At 31.9% G+C, this 19,940-nt stretch overlaps 1 protein-coding gene across 4 annotated transcripts; it reads right to left on the reverse strand.

The window, feature by feature from the left end:
* Positions 1 to 520: 520 nt before the first annotated feature.
* LOC149560142 (geraniol 8-hydroxylase-like) lies at positions 521 to 5,629 on the reverse strand. Of its 4 annotated transcripts, none has more exons than XM_089824530.1 (5): positions 5,410 to 5,629; positions 5,152 to 5,257; positions 4,993 to 5,062; positions 1,983 to 2,976; positions 521 to 1,420 (listed from the first exon to the last, which is right to left on the reverse strand). In XM_089824530.1, the coding sequence occupies exons 4-5, from the start codon at positions 2,880 to 2,882 to the stop codon at positions 800 to 802; spliced, it is 1,521 nt and encodes a 506-aa protein (XP_089680656.1). In that variant the 5' UTR covers positions 2,883 to 2,976; positions 4,993 to 5,062; positions 5,152 to 5,257; positions 5,410 to 5,629; the 3' UTR covers positions 521 to 799. The 4 variants fall into 4 exon arrangements, with proteins under 4 accessions (XP_089680656.1, XP_089680655.1, XP_089680657.1 ...); XM_089824529.1 differs by having other exon boundaries at positions 5,177 to 5,257; positions 5,410 to 5,547; XM_089824531.1 differs by having other exon boundaries at positions 5,177 to 5,257; positions 5,372 to 5,505.
* Positions 5,630 to 19,940: the final 14,311 nt, after the last annotated feature.

Here is a 19,940-nt window from a genome sequence, read left to right on the forward strand (position 1 = left end):
AGAAACTATCAAAGTAATGTAAATATCAGTTAAAAATTTGATTTAATAATAATATGCTAATTATTATATAGTTCAATTTTTAAACTCATATATCTACAATTTTATAAGAAATCTTCATTATCTCATCAATATTTTTTTATCAAAACTAAGGGGAACTCTAACTTCACACATCTAGAATTTCTAAAATGCAAGTTGGATTTTGCATATTTCTTTGGTGTACTTTTGTATGTGAGTAAAGAGCTTAAAGTTAAGGTTTCAACTTTTGGGTATTCATAGATCTCTTTATAGGGATTGTGGAACACAAAGTGGTCAAAAAGTGTCATTTCAAAACACTTGCCTTATACTCACTATGTTAATTCACTAATAATCACTTTCTCAAAAGCACTAGTACTTGTGGCTAAATGTCCAAATAGTCTTTATGAAATGTCCCAATAGTGGTGCACTAATTGATAAATCACCAACTAAAAAAATTCAAAAAAGTTAAAACATGTTTGACTATTAGCACATATGTGATCAACTATTATTACAAGTATTTTCATTTTTTGAATCTCTTTTAAGAAGTGTAATTATAAATATATATGACAAAACTATAACGATTATCAAACCCTACATCAAGTTCATAGATCTCTTCCCCCTAGTAACACTTCATACTTCACAATCTATAACGAAAAAAACACACATAACCCTCGAATCAAAGGATTCATGGTTACATAAAACCCTCGAATAGAAGTATTCAAAATAGCTTTGAATGCCTATGAGAAGACGATCAAATAAGAACATGGAGAGTTCTGTAATTTTTTTAACAATAAAATCTGATGCCGTCTCTTGGGCTAGGAATAGCTTTAAGTGGCGCAGCTTTTTGCAGAGTAATCCCAAATACCTCAGACATATCGATACCTGCCTCATTGTCCATGGGGATGGACCAATTGAAGGCTTGCACCAATGATCCCACCACCAAATGAACCATTTTGTGTGCCAATGGAAGCCCAATGCATATCCTTCTTCCTGCCCCAAATGGTATCAGCTCAAAATCCTGGCCTTTGTAATCAATGTTAGATTCCGAAAACCTATCTGGATTAAAACTTAAAGGATCTCTCCACACACTAGGATCTCTCCCAATGGCCCATATGTTCACAAACACGTGGGTATTCTCCGGAACAAGGTACCCACCAATCTCACAAGGCTTATCTGCCTTTCTAATGTTCAATGGGGCTGCAGGGTGTAATCTTAACACTTCCTTCACTACTGCTCGGAGATATGGAAGATTTGCAATGTCCGTCTCCTCCATTCTTCTCTCCAAACCCACGACATCATCAAGCTCTGCTTGGACCTTTTTCATCATTGCTGGTTTTCTCAGAAGTTCCGCCATTGTCCATTCGATTGTTGCTGAAGTTGTGTCAGTCCCTGCAACAAACATGTCCTGTAAAAACAAGAAAATTTCATTCAGTTTCGTGGATGAATTTATTTGATTAGAGTTCTTAAGTACAATTGTCGCTGAAGAGGGCGAGAGCCGATGGTTTAAAAAGTATTAAATAGTCAAAATGGACTTAAGTTCATTAGACTTTCACACTTCATTTTCTCTTTTGGGATAATTGTATGAGAGTTTTAACATTAATGTTTCGGATCATACCTATTTATCATCAGAATGTGGAGAGCAAAGGAATTGAAAATGATGAATCAGTTTTTATCTCCTGATAGATCATGCTCAATTGCTTTGCTCTTTTGACATTCTGATGATGGATCATGTAGTATGATCCAAACGTTGCTGCTATAAACTATTGTACAATTGATTCCAGAAGAAAAAATAATCAATAAAATTGACTTAATTTTTTGAAGTGTATGATGTTTAAGGACGATCGGACTAAAGTAGATCAAGAAATAGAAAATGGAGAAATCAGCATACATTCCATACTTCTCAATACATTTTCTACAGGCTGAGATTTTATGCCATTTTCATGTTTTTTCGAAGGAATAAGGCTTACCATCAGCAGTCCTTTGATGTTCTCCAGAGTAAGTTGTGTACCATCATCTCTCAAATCGAACATTACATCCAGAAAATCCTTCACTCCATTGCTGTTGTAATGTGTATCACTTCTCTGTGCTAGTCGCTCCTCAATAATTTTGTCAAACACGTTATCAAAGCGCTGGGACAAAATCTCAATTTTAGTATTCAGCCCCTGAATATCAAACCTCGCCAGAAAAGGAACAAAGTCTGATAAATTCGGAGTCCCTGACAACTTTAGGACTTCCCATACCATGTCCTTAAACTCTGCAGCTTGAGCAGAGCCCGTTTCAAACACTTTTTTGCTACAAACCATCTTACCTACAAGAACAAGTGAAATCATGAACGCCCTCTCACCAATATTCACAATATTCCCCTGTTTTGAATCCTTCAAGATGTAATCAATGGCTGTGAATACCTCCTCTCTTCTCAAATGCTGAAGGGCATCCAGCCTTTTGGGGCTAAATATCTCTGTGGTGCAGATCTTTCTAAGAAAACGCCATTGAGGGCCATAAGGACTCCATATTAGAGTTGTGTCTTGGTATGTAAATGCTCTCACAGCTCTATTGATTGGTCTGCTTGAGAAGCTCTGGTCGTTGTTCTTTAGTACTTCTCTTGCCATGGACGAAGATGAAACAACCAGAGTTGGCTGTTTGCCAAGGTTGATTGTCATGAGAGGCCCATATTTCTTTGCGAGGAGGGAAAGAGATTGGTGGGGTTTGTCCCCAAGCTGAAGTAGGTTTCCAATGATGGGCCATCCAGGAGGACCTGGAGGTAATGCTAATGACAAATTCTTCTTCTTCAAGAAACTGATAACTATCAGCAAGAGAACTCCTGCAGCTACAGAATAAACTGATGGAGCAAAATAGATTGAATCCATGCCGAACTTGTAGAAAGAGATCAAATGGGCGTGTGGGCAAGAAATCTTTCAATGATTGCAATGAATTTTGGCATCGAGAAATCATTCAATGAACCTGTTTTCAAATGGGTGTGTGACAAAAACACATATTTCAATGAATGCAAAAAAAATTTGCATCAAAAAACCATTCAATGAACTTGGTATAACATGGGTACATTGAACGAGTTTAAATGCTCAACTGACTCTGAGTGCAAGAAATCATCAAATCAATTTTTTAGCCCAAGGACCAATAATATAGATTGCAATTGGTGGGGTATATCATTGTCTGAATGCATATACGAACAATTTAATTTAGGATTCACGCACTATTGAAACTTTCACGTAACCTTCTTTGATCTGAATTTCTTGAGGTGTAGTTGATATACCTAAATTTCAACAAGTCGAAGGTACGTGCAAAGTGATATACTTGCTGGTAACGTGAAACGCTCTAAAATTGAAATTGCTATGAACTCCCAACTAATATTCGATAATGTTAACTTCCTTTTAAGGCTATGTAAATTATTGTCATCATAAATAGTCATCTTATTATGGCTACACGATAATACTACTAGGGATTTATAGAAGTCGTTATCCCGATGAAATTGTTTATGATTCAATAATTGATAACTGCAGTTACTAGGTTCATCTACTAATCCGTATAAAAAACCAATTCCTAAAGCAAGTCAATAAATATGTCCCCTGAAGATGTTCCATCCTCTGGAAAGGATATGAGAAAAGCAAGGAAGAGACTGATTGAAACATATTCTTTGTGAGAAATAAATCTGATACACAACTAGTTTGGCGATATAATTCATATTATTGAAATGTATGAGGATTGGACTATGCATAGGATGTTTTGGAGAGACAACTTTCTTCACCATCGAATCTTCGTATTGTAACAACACCTTTAGAGGAGTAAGAAGACTATTAAAGTTCAAACCCTTGTTGAGACTGCAAACATGGAGAAAGAAATGACCCACATAACTGGCTGTCACTAATTGGACAGTAAAACAGAGTATGGAGACTAAGGCATTCACAAGACAATCTTGGAACATTAACCAATGGAAGGTAAATGATGAAAAGGTCAATGAAAAATAATTCCAACTCCAAGTGACTACACCCAGTGGATTAAAGTGGCAAATGCAACCCCAAACAGAATCTGACAGTCGGGAATTAACAAGTAAAGTGATCAGAAAATGGCAATAGGGCATTCTAATAACAATGAGAACTTTAGGGTGACAGAGGACATTCTAATAGCAAGGATCCCAGCTTACAGAGACCTGAAAAGATACCAACTTATAATTATTGTCCATTTCACCACATGACTGTTACAAAAGTATTATGGATTTTAAAAATATGGATTTGAAAGCCTCCTTTACTCTATTTTGATGTAGACGACTAAGCTAGTTAGAGATGAAAGATTTAAATACTTGGTTCAGACAAAAGAAGAAAACTACGTGCAATTAAAGTCCACTCTAACTAAGGATGCGTATGATACCAGCAGGGAGCATGACATTGATGTTCATATTTTTAACCATCGAAAAACACAGAGGAGACCTTAAATTTCTGGTCATTTTTGCAGTAGAAAGAGCCAAAAATGAAGAAAATTCTCCCTTCCCATCCTTTATTAAATAGTTAATAAAACCTTCAATCAATATTAATTTTCTTTACATGCCACTTTCGCTTCTCAATTTCTCTAATACAAAAGCTGCTTAGTGGTTAATATGATTCATTCATCAATTTCCAAGTAGCTTACACAAGAACAAACTATGGAATCAATGGTTATGTTAACGATGTGATGTAATTTATATTCTTAACATTAACAAGTCCTTAGAATCCCAGATAAATAGTGTATAAAACTTCAACTAGCTTCACAGAAGCCTCAAGGACTTTGTAAGACATTTTAATTGTATTGTGTTATACAAGTTTTAGAGGTTTATAGTTGAGACGTAAGATGAAAATAAATTTTTCTCTGTAAACCACAGACATTTACACGAAATATAACAGATCCGGCCAAAAGGAAAGGAAAAAGATTGCGTAAAAAGCCAGCAGATAAATAAAGGTAACGTTCTTTAAATGCTGAGGACCGCACCTTTTTTATGGCAAGCAAATATGCAGCCGACCTCAAATAATCCCCGATGGAGTCTCCAAAGCGTTCGGATCTGTCAGCAAACCCGGTAAAAGAGGAGTAAAACGACAGCACAAAACACAATCAGCTAAATTGAAGTAGAGGTCTTGCGGAGGACCACACCTTTTATTTCGAAAGCAACTATTACCGAAGGAAGTCTCCAAGCACTTGCACCTAAAAGTATCAGATCTGTACAGCTCCAATCCTTCCGCTGCAGACAAGAATTATTCTGCAAAACGAAGCAAAATATGAAAACTTTTCAGGCTGCTTTCGCTCTGACAAGCTCTTCCACACATAAAAAGTCTGATTATGATGAGAATAAATTCCAACCAGAGCCAAAAACCTTAAAATGTAACCCTTCCGCGTCCCTAATTCCCCTACCTTCTCCTCTTTTCCTCCACATTCAGGTAACACGTCGCTCAGAAACTCCCCTGGCCGAAGAAAAGTGCGAGAAAACGTTGGAAGTCAAAGCAGGCGACTCACGCGGGACTTTAAGAATCTACACCACATCTCTAATAAAGAATTCAACTAATAAGGGTGGGTCCCATGGGCACCCGCATCCTTAAAAGTAGAGCGGGTGCTGCTGAATTTTTTTAGGCATATTTAAAAAAGAGGTCTTATGGATATATATATATATATGAGTCCGCTTTAAAAATTATCTCCTAAATTCAAGGAGAATGATTGTCTCGTGAATTTTGAAAATAAAAAATTATATTTCTTCATAAATTTGTTTAGTGAGATTATTTCATTTTGGTGGGAAAATGAAGAGTGACTTGTTGACAAATGGCAGACATCTTCCCGAAGCTGGTGGGGCTAAATCCAGCCCCACCCCATTTTCACCAACTCAAATTGAGAGAGTTAAAAATTCAAGGCTCTTATTTTGTAGGAAAAGATTCCAATTAAAGCTTTAGCTCCCTCTAAAAAATTACCATGGAGCCTCCCGCTCTACTAAAATAGAGCCCAAGCCCCTCCCATGGGACCCCTGCCTAAGCACATCGTTCAAACATACGCTCCACAAACAATTAAAAACAACTCGCAACCTCACTCTAGGACCAAAATAGACATTAAACCCCAAAATAAACAAGCAATCATAAAATCAAAAAGAAACGAAGAGGATAATGTTACAGACCTAAGTAGAGAATGTTGCACAGAGATCCAACAACAGGGAGAGTTTTCATATTGAAAAAGCCCTAAATTACTTGCGATTGTTTCAAATCCACCTCTGGCGACAAATGCACCCTACCACTGTCAAACAAACAAAAAGCGGCACCTAAACAACACATATGCAAAACAAATAAAACCAGATGAAGAAAACCCTACCTCTCGCTATCGATGAAGCTGTGCAACAAAGCCAATGCATTTGAGCGGGGCTTCACAGACCCAAAAGTTTTTAGCAAAAAAAAATGTGGAATAGGAATAAGTATTCCAATTCCACCTCTTTGGGGGGAATTGAAATACCCATTTTTTTGGCACAAAATGGAATACGTATTCCAATCATATGCCTAATTCCTTATTCCTACATGCCGCACCCAAATGGAGAATTTGATGATTTTAGGAATAGGCAAATGCCTATTGCAGTCATATTCCACTTGCCAAATGGGCCCTTAAGGTGCATTGGACTCGACATTAAGGATATAGTATTCCAATTTTGCTACGTTATAAATGTATGCCTTATTGTCTAGAATTTGAACAAAGTGTTTTTGTTTATTTTAATGATAAAACATTTTCCTAAGATAAATTTTATCTTGCCTTGCAGACGAAGGTAGGAAACTATAGTTTTCACCTCTCTTTTTTCAATTAAACTATGTTTTGGAAGTTGTCAAATTTGGTAAAATATTATGTTTTTGAAATTAAAAGCGACCAAAAACAAGGGGGTCGGCCCTTAACAGTCAAAAAGTTGGTAACCAGCACATTACCAACCAGTAACAAAAATAGACAAATAGAATAGGAGTACCAGTAGGTATAGACTTAAACCATAGACCAGAAAGCTAGAACCAGAAAGGAAACAACCTATCTACTAACCACATAGTCCATAAAGGCACCCAAGCCTAATAAAAACTTAAATACAGTTGATTACCAACAAAACCATAACTGCCAAAAAAGTATATAAAGTCTTTGGATCCTTAGATCCCCATAACTGAACACAACTAAAAAAGACTTAGATTTCTTTTTTCCCTTTTCCCCTTGCATGAAGTAGAATTTGGGCCCAGTCATCGATAAGAAACTTGAAGAGTAATTTGTTGTCCTCCATGTCCAAGCTAGCTTCCTCCTTCTCCTGTGCCAACAATTGTAGGGTAGTTGCAGCAGCATGAGTAACTTTAAGTCCAAACTTGGAGAAGGTGGAAAACCCCTCCTCCAAAGCTTTGACCCTTTCCTCTAGGTTCATGTAATGCTCCTCCACCGCCTCAGTCTCCTCTTTATGCTCCTCGACCTTCTTTGCAACAACCTCCTTCATTTTTTGTCCCTGTGGTTTATCCAGTAGCACCCGTGGGTTAGAGGAAATCTTTGAATTTTTCTTAACAGGGGAAGAAATGGTAATTGGGGAATTATCCTTTTTACTCATCTCATCACAAAAAGTAATAGGTTTAAGTGAGAAGCTGGCTGAAACATGGGTTGGCTCAGTATTCCTTTCTTTGTCGTCTGACACTTGAGTTTGAGTATCATCCATCAAAATGTTCCCAGAATTGAAACTTTTTTGCCCCTCCTCATTACCTTCATCCTTTTTGGAGTTGGAAATATTTTCCTCTTCCCTTCTGTCACTGTTATTGCCTAAGCTATCTTCTTCAACTTCCTCAACAGGGTATCTGATGGACTTCTACTTAACCCTAGCTTGGGACTGAGCTAACCTACCAGACCTTCTTCTTGCTTTTCCCCCAATATCCTCACCAGAATCCTCTCCAACAACCTCAACCACCTTATCAACTTTAATTTTCTTGTTTCCCTTTTGTTCTAGGGCTATGTCAGGTTTTTTCTTTTTCTTAGTATCCTTGCTAGGAGATGGCCTAGGAGTATGGATTTTCATCCCCGTATTGGAGCTTAGGGGGGGAATTGGACTATGGCGGGGTAAAATATTATGTTTATACTATAGTCATTATGAAATAGTGTATCAAGAAGAATTTGTGAATTTTAAAAGTTTTTTTTTCGTTCCCTTCTTCTGATTGGACATTCCTCCTTTTACTCGCAGTCTTTTTAATTTTATTTTTCTACAATTTCAACAAAAAAAGATAGGAGCGTGGCACTTTGCAAGGGATACAACCATGTCTTTTACATAAGAATTCGAGTGGCATCATGCATGCAAGTAACTACATTATTTAATTGTGAAACAAATGTTATAATTATAAATCTTTAAAATAATAAAAAGTAATTTTATTTTCTTTATTATATTTATATTTATATTTTATATAATTAATTTTTTTTTACTATTTTCTATTTAACTATTGACTTTGTTCAATTATTTAATTTTCAATTAATTACTAAAAACTACATCTTTCTTTTTTTTAATGGAAAAATATCAACTTCAAAACTTAGTCTTTTAAGCTTAATAATCTATTTTTTGGTTAGTTACATGAAAAGTTATTACTTATTTCAAACTATTTGCATTCAACTAAAGAAATTAGCCTAAGAATTACAATGAAATATGTTATTTTTTAAAAAAAAATTTGATCGGTAAGAGGCTAAAGCCAAGATTAATTATTATGTGTTGTAATTAATTATTATTATTTATTAAGTGCGATCGCGAGTAGATTCAAACCCAAGACCTCTTTGATAAAGAGGCTCACAGTTTACCATTGTGTAGTAGGCTCTTGCCTATACAACCAAATATGTTGTCAAATTGGAAACTTTTTAATTTAAAGATGAGGAAATCAATACTTCTAAGGAAGTACGCCCACAATTGGTATTCTCCTATTGAAAATATATTATATAAACCAAAAGCATTGCTATTAAACCTTACATAAATAGAGATATATTTAAACTCAATTAAACCCTAAAATATATCTCCCATTAAAAACATATTTAAATGATAAAGAAAAATGCTTGTCATCAAAATCAATTGAAAATCCAATTCCTTTGTATAAGGTTGCTTTGGTGAAGAAACTATAAGCCAACAACTAAATAGAAAATGAAGTAAAATGAGTAATTTTATTATGCAAAAATATCAATTAAATAAGAAATATACTTGTAAAATAGCTACCAAATAAATATGTAGAAAATAAAATTAATTAATTAGCCTTTAAAGATGACAATTCTTTTCTTAAAATAATCTTGCCACGCTAAAATTTGTCAAATCTAGGTGGAAGTATAGAGTTCACATACTTGTCTTATTAAATAGACAATTGTGGAAGACTAGTGATATTGGGTATACACTACTAAATCAACACAAGTGCAACACTACAAAACTATAAATATGCTCATGAATTGTAACAATGGTAAACTGTAAAAGCAAAGTACAATTTCAATTTCAAATCATTACACAACAAGAATAAAATATATATTTCACAAAATTCATATTTGAACTATTTTGTATCTAAAACAACACAAGAACAATTAAGTTTCCCAAATACAAGACTTGCATAAATTAAGTTATCAAGTGACACTCTCGCATACCATTGTCAAGTTCTTTATTAAGTTCACCTCGAAGCATATGTATATACAAAATTTAATAGGTTTTGACCATTTTAAAGTAATAAATATAAAGTATCTACTTTTATTGATTGAAAGATAAACACCAATACCTTAATATATTATATAGATTGAAACAGTAAAATAAAATTACTCTCCACATTTTGTAAGCTAAATAACACCATTTAAACTCTCCCAAACCCAAATAATATTTCATAGAATATTATTTTATTAAAAAAGAAATACAAGCAATCATTTTCATTCACACTTTTTATTAATAGTCCAGCACATAAAAGTTCAAGGAAAGGATAGAGTCTTGAAAGCATTTCAAGATGGAGAACAAATAAATGAAATGTTGAATGGTATCAAATTGTTGGAAGCAAAATACCCTACAATTGTTGGGCATATAAGGATCTAGAGGAGTAACTATTTGAATTCAAATTTTCCTTCTTCTACATGGACAACTCTTTCAAATTGGCAAAAGCATTCCTAATAAGTTGAGACCTAACTAAAAAATGTTCAATCTATCTAAAATTATGAATTAAAATTTTGTACCTCAAATATCAATTGATTGTTGACATATGATTCAATGCTAATGAAAGAAAAAGAAATGATGATTGAAAATGTTATGTCTTGCAAATCATTGATATGAGAATACAAGATTTACAAGACATGTTAAATTGAGAAAATAATTAATATAACACAAAAATGATAAAGACATGCAACATTATAAACCCAAAAGGTTTCCAATTCATTCTAAAAGGGCTTCAAAAATAAGGTAAGTTGTTGTTTTCTATTGAAAGGAAAGAATTTTACTATTGGGAAGAGGGATGACAATAATTCGGGAGAAAGAAAACATTTCTGGGAGCTAAGCTCCCACACAAAGCTTATCGACTTAATAAAAAATTAGTTAATTAAAAATTTTAATACAATGAAACTAACATTATAGACACTGTTGTGTAAGTGTTGGCTAGTGACTAGATGAGATGACATGTCTGGATTGTGTCAATATCCATTGACATTTTGTGCACAAATATCATTAGATTCCCCATTTGTCAAAACTTAGCCTAGACATTATAATTAGATATTGTCAGCTTCATTGCTTATCCAAATTTAGGAGACTCAATTGTCACTAAGCATATCTGTTGTAGTCAGATTCAAACTCAACTAGATATGGCAATAGATATATTAGTGAAGTTTAGTGATTCTTAATGGGTCTATTTAAAGATCAAATCTTGGTGAATGTGAGACGGATCTCATGAATTATAGAATTGTGAATGTGTTCAAGGGAGAATTTAAATTTCAATGTAAAGATTTGTTCCTTCATATTGATCAACTAGTGATTTTATAAATAATGTATTTTCAAATTAAAAATCTAAACTTAAAACATATGCATTTGTTATATAATTTAAGATCTAGATTATTAGTATGATACAATATCTTTCTTGACTATGGTGCCACCACAATGGATTGACTTGTAGTGTATATTATGAGCTACTTTTAATGTACACTACATATAGGTGCATTGTGATAGCCCCATAAAATCACCGTACAAATTTTATGTTCTCATCAAAATTTTAATATATAATGTTAACCATCCTACCAAAATGTTGTATGCTCTCATCAAAATTTTAATATATTGCAATTAAGTAATATTCAATTAATATGTAATTGAATATTAATTGTTTAGAAATTCATTTCTTTTAGAAAAAGTAGGCATTGCATATTAGATTTTCAAAACAATAATGTTTTCATGATAGTTTGAATAATAAACATGCAATTGAAAGTTTGAATAATAAACATGCAATTGCTATAAATATCAAGGTTTGAACTCATAGGGTGGTATAATATCTACCATTCAAAAAATAGGTTTTATGTTATAATATATATTTTTTAAATATTAAAATTAATTATGATCACAGAGTCATAATTGTGTCAAGGGTGAACCCACAATAATGGGTTCCACTTTAGTGGGACGAAGAAACTTGAAAAAGTTGACAAATTTTCACATCTCTATTCGCCATATGTTCATGCAAACACCTTAGACATGTTCGTGCGAACATGTACCTAACGTGTGTTCACGCGAACATGGCAAGGTATGTTTGCACGAACATGCGCTAGGTACATGTTCACGCGAACATGTGGTGAGCCAATTTTTTTTCACTTTTCCAACCTCATTTTTACGGCAAGTACTATTGATTGAGCGTTTGGGCGAACGTGTAGCTTGAGCAACTTTCGTCAACGTCATCTTCTTGTTTTCGTTCTCATTTTCATTATCGGGTATGTCAAAATAATATTAATTTAATGTTTTCAACGTTTTTGAAGTATTTTTTTATAATATCAAAGTAGATTTTAATGTTTTCAATGCATTTTTTTTGTGTTTTTAAAACATATTTGAATGTTATTTACGTTTTTAATAGTTTTGAAAACATATTTGAATGTTATTTACGTTTTTAATAGTTTTGAAAACATATCTAAATGTTAATTTAATATTTTTATTGTCAATTTATATTAATTTAGAAAACATAAAAATATTATATAGAAAACATTAGAAAAAATAGTAAAAAACATATAACATAAAATTTAGGAAAAACATTAGAAAACAAATTTAGAAAAAACATTACGAAAACATTAGCAAATTTATAATTTAATATAAAATTTAGAAATCTTTTATAAAAAATATTAGAAAATTTATAATTTAATATAAAATTTAGAAAACAAATTTATAAAAAATAGTTTAAAAAATTAGAAAATTTTAAAAAAACATTAAATTTTTTTGAAAATTTAGAAAAAACATTATTTTTTTTTGAAAATTTAGAAAAAACATAAAAAAAATTAGAAAATTTTAAAAAAACATTAAAAAAAATTAGAAAATTTAGAAAAAAACATTAAAAAAAAAAAGAAAATTTAGAAAAAAATATTGCAAAAATATTACAAAATTTAGAAAACAAATTTAGAAAAAAAATTACAAAAATATTAGAGAATTTATAATTTAATATAAAATTTAAAAAAAAAATATTAAAAAATAAATTTAAAAAAATTAGAAAATTTATAATTTAATATAAAATTTAGAAAACAATTTTTTTTAAAAAATTGCAAAAACATTAGAAAATTTAGAATTTAATATAAAATTTAGAAAAAATATTAGAAAATTTATAATTTAATATAAATTTTTAAAAATAAATTTAGAAAAAATATTAGAAAAACATTTTTAGAAAAATTTTTTTAAAACATATTAGAAAAATATTAGAAAATTTATAGTAATATAAAATTTAGAAAAACATTAGAAAAAATATTTTAAAAAAAATTAGAAAAACATTACAAAATTTTAGAAAACAAATTTAAAAAAATATTAAAATGTGTGTGTGTGTGTGTGTGTGTGAATGTTAAATGTATATATGTCAAATTGACTTTAATGTCTTAATCTTAGAAGTTTAATTAAATGACATATCTTAAGGGGTCTAGATCCTGAATTGTACATGTAAAAATATGGATTAAAATGTATAATTTTTTATTTTGAACATAGATGTACATGTATATTTGTTCATGGTTAAAAGTAGATGTATGTACATATTTTTAATAAATTCACATTTTTATATGTATAATTTGTGTATATGTTAACTATTGATCTTAATTTATCTTATAACTAAGTGTAATTAACTATATTTAATTACACGTCTTAAGGGGAGATCCTAAATTATACATAAGAATGTAGATTAAAATGTATATTTTATTTCATAAATGTACATGTAAATATGTTCATGTGGTAGATATAAATGTACATACATATGTTTTCAATATTCATGTTTAAATGTACATATGTTATTATTTTTAATGTCTTAATAATTAGAAGTATATAATTCAATGACATGTCTTAAGGGGAGATCCTAAATTATACATATATAAGAATGTAGATTAATTTGCATATCTAGGTATGAATATAACATACATGTACATCCAAACCCTAACCCTAACCTTGATCTTAAAATTTAATTTCTAAACGCAATATTATAAATGATAATAAATACTCTAAATCATAATCTTGAACCAAATCATAAACTTCATATGCTAAGTTCCCTTATCCTAAATTCTTAACCATGGACTTTAATATTAACCCCTAAATTTAATGCTAGAAATTATTTAAGTTCATGTAAACCCTGACAGTATCATAAGGTCTTAAATCTTACCCTAAAATTGAGCCTAATTACACTAAAACCCTATTTGAAAACCTAATTGAAGCCTAACTTACATAAAATTAAAACAAGTTGACCCTAATCCTAAATTGTTAAAAATTACATTTGAGATACATGCACATACATTCAAACACATGTACATACATGAAGTATGACCCTTGTTTTAAATGATATATATGTAACCCAACTTGAAACCTAAACCTCGAAACATTATCATTTAAGAGTAATATAAATAATTTATTAGGTACCCTTTAATTGAATTCTCTAATAATACCCCCCAAAGTATAATAAAATCTTAGAACAACAAATTATCTCTAACCATAACCAAACCCTCAACTTTAAAGTCATCTTATACTTATATATGCAAATCAATCTAGGTCTGGATGTGTTATAAATTATCTAAGTCCATGACGTGTGATGTATGTTTAATTACATGTGTATAATTTTTAATGTTAAAAATAAAAAATTATGTACAATAGGCAATTTAACTCTTCATACATTTCTACAGATATGGCTTCACATGATATGCTTGATGTGGCTTTTGGTGCGATGCCTGATGTAGTTCCTACTGCAGCTCCTACTGCGGCTCCTACTGTGACACAGGTTGATGCAGTTCCTGTTGCAGCACCTGATGTAGTTCGTGATATGGCTTCTCTTGCAGCTCATGGTGGGGCTCGTACTGCAGTTTCTGGTGGGGCTCCTCATGTACCTCGACGTAGGGCTCGTCATGCAGCTCATGTTCCAGCTGCTGGTGCGGCTCATGTTCCAAGTCAAGCTGCACCTGCAGCTCCTACTGGAGGTCCTACTGCACCACCTCCACGCATCGATATCGATGCATTATTTGCATTTTCAGAGCATGAGGTTGCTAGACTGCAACACTATATTGACCTCTGATGATGGTCTTTATAGAGACATATGTACTACGATATGCAGGAGTTTATAGGATTTGACAACTAGGTTTAGAGGTCACCATTCATTTACTCCTGCCATATTAGCTTCCATATCTAGGGAGCTTAGGGTTGAGGTTTCAGGAGATGCATCATTCGATGATGTCAAGAGGGTAGCCCCCAAAGACGTCATCTAGAGAGAGCTATTTCCATCTTATGAGGGGATACAGGGTAGGGTGAGAGGCTACAAAGTCACATGATACAGAGACCTTATTATTGGTAGCATGATCTATCCATGATTTTTAGCTGCATATGGTTGTTATCCTAATAACGACCAAATACTCCTTTATTTTGCACAACAGTTGTACGTTGAGTTCCGTATAGGGCTCAATGTCAACTACTTGGATATTCTTGATTATTGCGGATAGGGGCATGGTCGGATTGCAGATCGTGACTAGTACCATAGTGTAGATCGTCTGCCACCTACAAATCTTAGATAGTTTGTTGGATCGAGGATGCCCCCTATGATTCCTACACATGCGCCTATTGCAGATAGAGTCGTCATTGCTTCCCAGAGGGAAGCAATTGACACTATTGGGCACGTTGCATCTGCAGTGGCTAGTATCACATTAGATTCTATTGGTCATTATCTTCATAGTCGACGTCCTCGTCCACTTGGTCGACCATCTTCATAAGCATCTAGTAGCACTTCAGGTGCCTCCTCTGATGATGCATATAGAGCTGCTGAGCTACCACTGCCAGGTGATATTCATGGTCTTTCAGGACAACAGACACATATGGATATGGCACTATATTTTTTGGAGGATATGTTGCACTTTATTAGCTATATTTCTGATACACAAAGGATTCCAGTACACGTGGTGATGGATGTTGTTAGACAACATTAGAGCCCCAACATAGTTCCACAGACACAGGCCGACACCCCAGTGACAGATGATACACCTGTGCGTAGCTCACAACATTCGGCACCAGACTCATGACACTCTATAGATGACTCGAGCATACAAGTTGGAGATGTCCATATCACAGCTGAGGGCCTTGATGATTTTGGTGAGCAGTTGCGAGGCCTATCTGAGATTGATACTAGTTTGACCCTGGGTATTTCATCATACATGGACCTGTTATTTGGACCTGGCAGCACTGATTCTACACCAAATGTACCCAGCTAGTTACACAGTCCACTTCACTCAGATTTACTAGCAGTTGGACATGGAGTTTCAGGCTCAGGTGCATCAATAGATGATATGATGGAGTCTGCTGATCATCCTCCACCTTCGGAGACCCAGGTACATATATAATTTATATTTAATTTTAAATATATATGAAATTAAAAAATATGTTCATTTATTGAAAAATTTAGTTCAGATATATATGTAGATATTTAATTTAATCTTTAACTCGTAATAAATCATGTAGGCACAAGTCACTGAGCACATGGTTAGACATACTGTTGGTTCAGGGCATCATATACATGAGAGAGATGATTCTATTAAGGCACCTAGTAGTGCTCAGGTACTTGAGTTTTAAATAGTTTGTTTAAAGTTATTTAAATATTTGAAAACTATATATATATATATGCAAATTTGTATTTAATTTGAATGTATATGTACACGATGCATGTATGCATATATATGTTTTAAAGATAGAACTCTAACACATGCATGTATATATGTATATATATTTGCAGGGCTTGGTTGATGTGCCTCGATGAGAGGATGTATAGGAGACTCGATCAGAGAGTCATTCTGTTCGTATGCATCTTGAGGGGTCCTTCTAGTGGTAGATCAGATTTATATATTTTTTGATGCATATATATTGGAGGTCCAGTTTACATGTACACGTGTATTTTAGTTCCTTGATGACATGCATGTACTTTCACTATTTATTTGATTATTGAGTATTTCAGTGTTAGATACCATCACATGTACGTATATATGACTTTTTATATTTTGCTACATACGTATATTTATTCGAGATTTACAGTTTGCATTTCAGATACATAGAGATATATTAGATCTGTAGATGTTTATTCTTGAGACGTGTATATGTGTATTTTTTTGTGTTATAGCTATAGAACATAATCTTGAGACACGTGTGTACATGTCTATCAATTATCAATTAGTAAGAAGTTAGAAAGATACATATTTCTTAAATTATCAATTACTAACCTGCGAAAGATAAATATTAGTTTTATGTGGATAAAAATATGTTAATTAGGTAAGCCAATGTACATTATTTTAGAGAAATTTTACAAAATATAATATTAAAAAAAAATATTAATTTAAACTTTAAGAGTACATGACCGTAGATGTAATAAAGTAACATTAAAATATATAGTTTTTTAATAAACTGAACTAAATGATAACTATGAACTTATAATCTTACAATTTTAAAAACACACTTTAATTTTCACTTATGAAATTCAATCTAGTTTGAAAACAAGTTGATAAATGAATTTAAATTATTAAATTCATCCATGGTACAATTAATTTAAATTATTAAATTATATAATTTTTTAATAAACTAAATTTGATAATCAATTACTAACCTGCTAAAGATAAATATTAGTTTTATGTGGATAAAAATATGTTAATTAGGTAAGCCAATACATTATTTTAGAGAACTTTTACAAAATATAATATAAAAAAAATATATTAATTTAAACTAATTTAAACTTTAAGAGTACATGACTGTAGATGTAATAAAGTAACATTAAAATATATAGTTTTTTAATAAAGTGACCTAAATGATAACTATAAACTTATAATCTTACAATTTTAAAAACACATACTTTAATTTTCACTTATGAAATTCAATCTAGTTTGAAAACAAGTTGATAAATGAATTTAAATTATTAAATTCATCCATGTTACAATTAATTTAAATTATTAAATTATATAATTTTTTAATAAACTAAATTTGATAATTAAGAACTTATGATCGTACAATTAAAAACACATTTAATTCAAGATGAAATTCAATAGTTTGAAAAAAAGTTGATATTTAAGAATTGTAACATAGATAATGAAATTGTGTAAGTTCAAAATTGTAACATAGATAATGAAAGTGTTGAAGTATGAAAAATACATAGAGGGTATGCAAGACAAGCAAGCAATGTTTGAAGTATGTGATGCAATCCCTAATTTGTGTCCCAAGGAACTAATTGGTTTTGGAGTTCCTGGGAAACCTATTGGCCATCGTTCAAAGGAAATCAATGTGTTCATGCAAGGGCCACATTTCTTCTACTATGAGAATGATGCTTTTGCATCGAAGGATATTTGGAAGACAATATCCGAACAATTTAATAGTGTTGAACCAGAGTTGGTGGACTCAATGTTCTTTTCAGCTTCCAGAAGAGCAAGAGGGTATATACGTGCATAACCTTCCAATAGAAGAGCGATTTCAAGCAGAACCTTTCCTCCCATGACTATTTAGGAAGCACTTCCGCAAATAAAAAAAGTATTGGCCTTCATGGGATCAGACGACAAAAAAAAATTCCATAGACTCAAGACGATGTGGCACTGTCCTTATTGATCAATTGAGACTTATGATTCAGAATGCACGAGGGCAACTGCAAGATAGTGCGCAGAAATATATACTTCAAAAGTGTGAAGAGTGGAATTTGGTATGGGTGGGGCCAGGTGACCTCGTCCCTCTAGAGCTCCATGAGATAGAGCTTATATTAAAATTTGATAGAGATCACACTCGTGGAACTTCTTGTCTGACTGACCGCTTGTGTTGTTTGGGTAATTCATTCTAAACAGATATAGTTGCATATCATTTATTAGTCTTGAAAGCATTATATCCTGATGGCGTCAGAGTATTTTCTCTATTTTCTGGTATTGGTGGAGCAGAAATTGCTCTTCATCGATTTGGAATACATTTAAGTTGTGTTGTATCTGTTTTAAATTATGAGTTTCCTCGCATTGTGATGGAAGTGAGAGAAATAATGCACTCAAAAGCCTCAGCTAATAATTTTTCCTGATCAATGTGTAGGCTCATTTTTTTTGTAAATAACTCAATGTTAATAGACTACTTGAAAAATGGAAAAGGATTTTAACCAGAACAAAATGTTCTCTACTGATTTTAAATTGTCAAATCAAAGGATTACATACCCTAACTAAGAATACTAATTTTTTTTCATTTTCAAATTAATTTTATAAAGGTCTACAATTAGAAAATACTTTTTTTTTTAACGAGAGTTCAATTTTCATTCATCCAACGAATTTCTTTGAACTGACTCTAAAGTGGTTTGTCATGGAAGCTTATGATAATAATAATGTTTCTGATCTTCTTTAACAGATGGTTTTTAATTATAACTTTTGGAGGACCTCCGTGGGCTTAGAAAGTATGGGTTTTATTTTACAATGATACAAAATCACAATATTTATTGTTTGCAACTACTTGAATTTTTCTTGGAACTTTTTAAGGTGGAGTATTATTAAATTCATCCATGGTACAATTAATTTAAATTATTAAATTATATAATTTTTTAATAAATTAATGAAAATTAAGAATTTATGATCGTACAATTAATCTAAACACATTTAATTCAAAATGAAATTCAATAGTTTGAAAAGAAGTTGATATTTAAGAATTGTAACATAGATCATAATTCAATAGTTTAAATTCATCCATAGTACAATTAATCTTATAGTTTTTAAATAAACTAATGATAACTAAAACTTAGATATTCAGATTAAAAACACAATTTCACCAAAGTTGATATTCACAATTTCACCATAGTACAATTGAAAACACATTTCACCAAAGTTGATATTCAAATTATTATAAAATAAATCTCAAAGGTCTAATCAACCATGATGTACACTTATAACATGCAATATTTTTTCATGATCTTCACTGTCTAGTCTCCACTTGCGATGCACATGCTTAATTTTGACTGGATGCAGACAAAGCCCTGTAGCAATGACCAAGTGGCTGTATTGTAATACTTTTTTGTCAGGTTGATAATCAACAAAGTGTATTCCATGTTGGACTATTTTCTCTTGCTTCAAATATGTTCCCTCTATCACAATAGAACCTATACCAGAAATTTATGTGTTTTAAAATTTGACAGATATGAAGTTACCTAGATATATATATTTATTTAAATATATATGTGCATGTACATGTATATGTATAATTTACCTATGGGGAACAACATTCCATCACTTTCTTTAGGGTCATA

Source organism: Cupressus sempervirens, chromosome 4 (genome assembly GCF_028749045.1).
Source record: "Cupressus sempervirens isolate cs-2001-9-10 chromosome 4, ASM2874904v1, whole genome shotgun sequence".
NCBI lineage: Eukaryota > Viridiplantae > Streptophyta > Pinopsida > Cupressales > Cupressaceae > Cupressus > Cupressus sempervirens.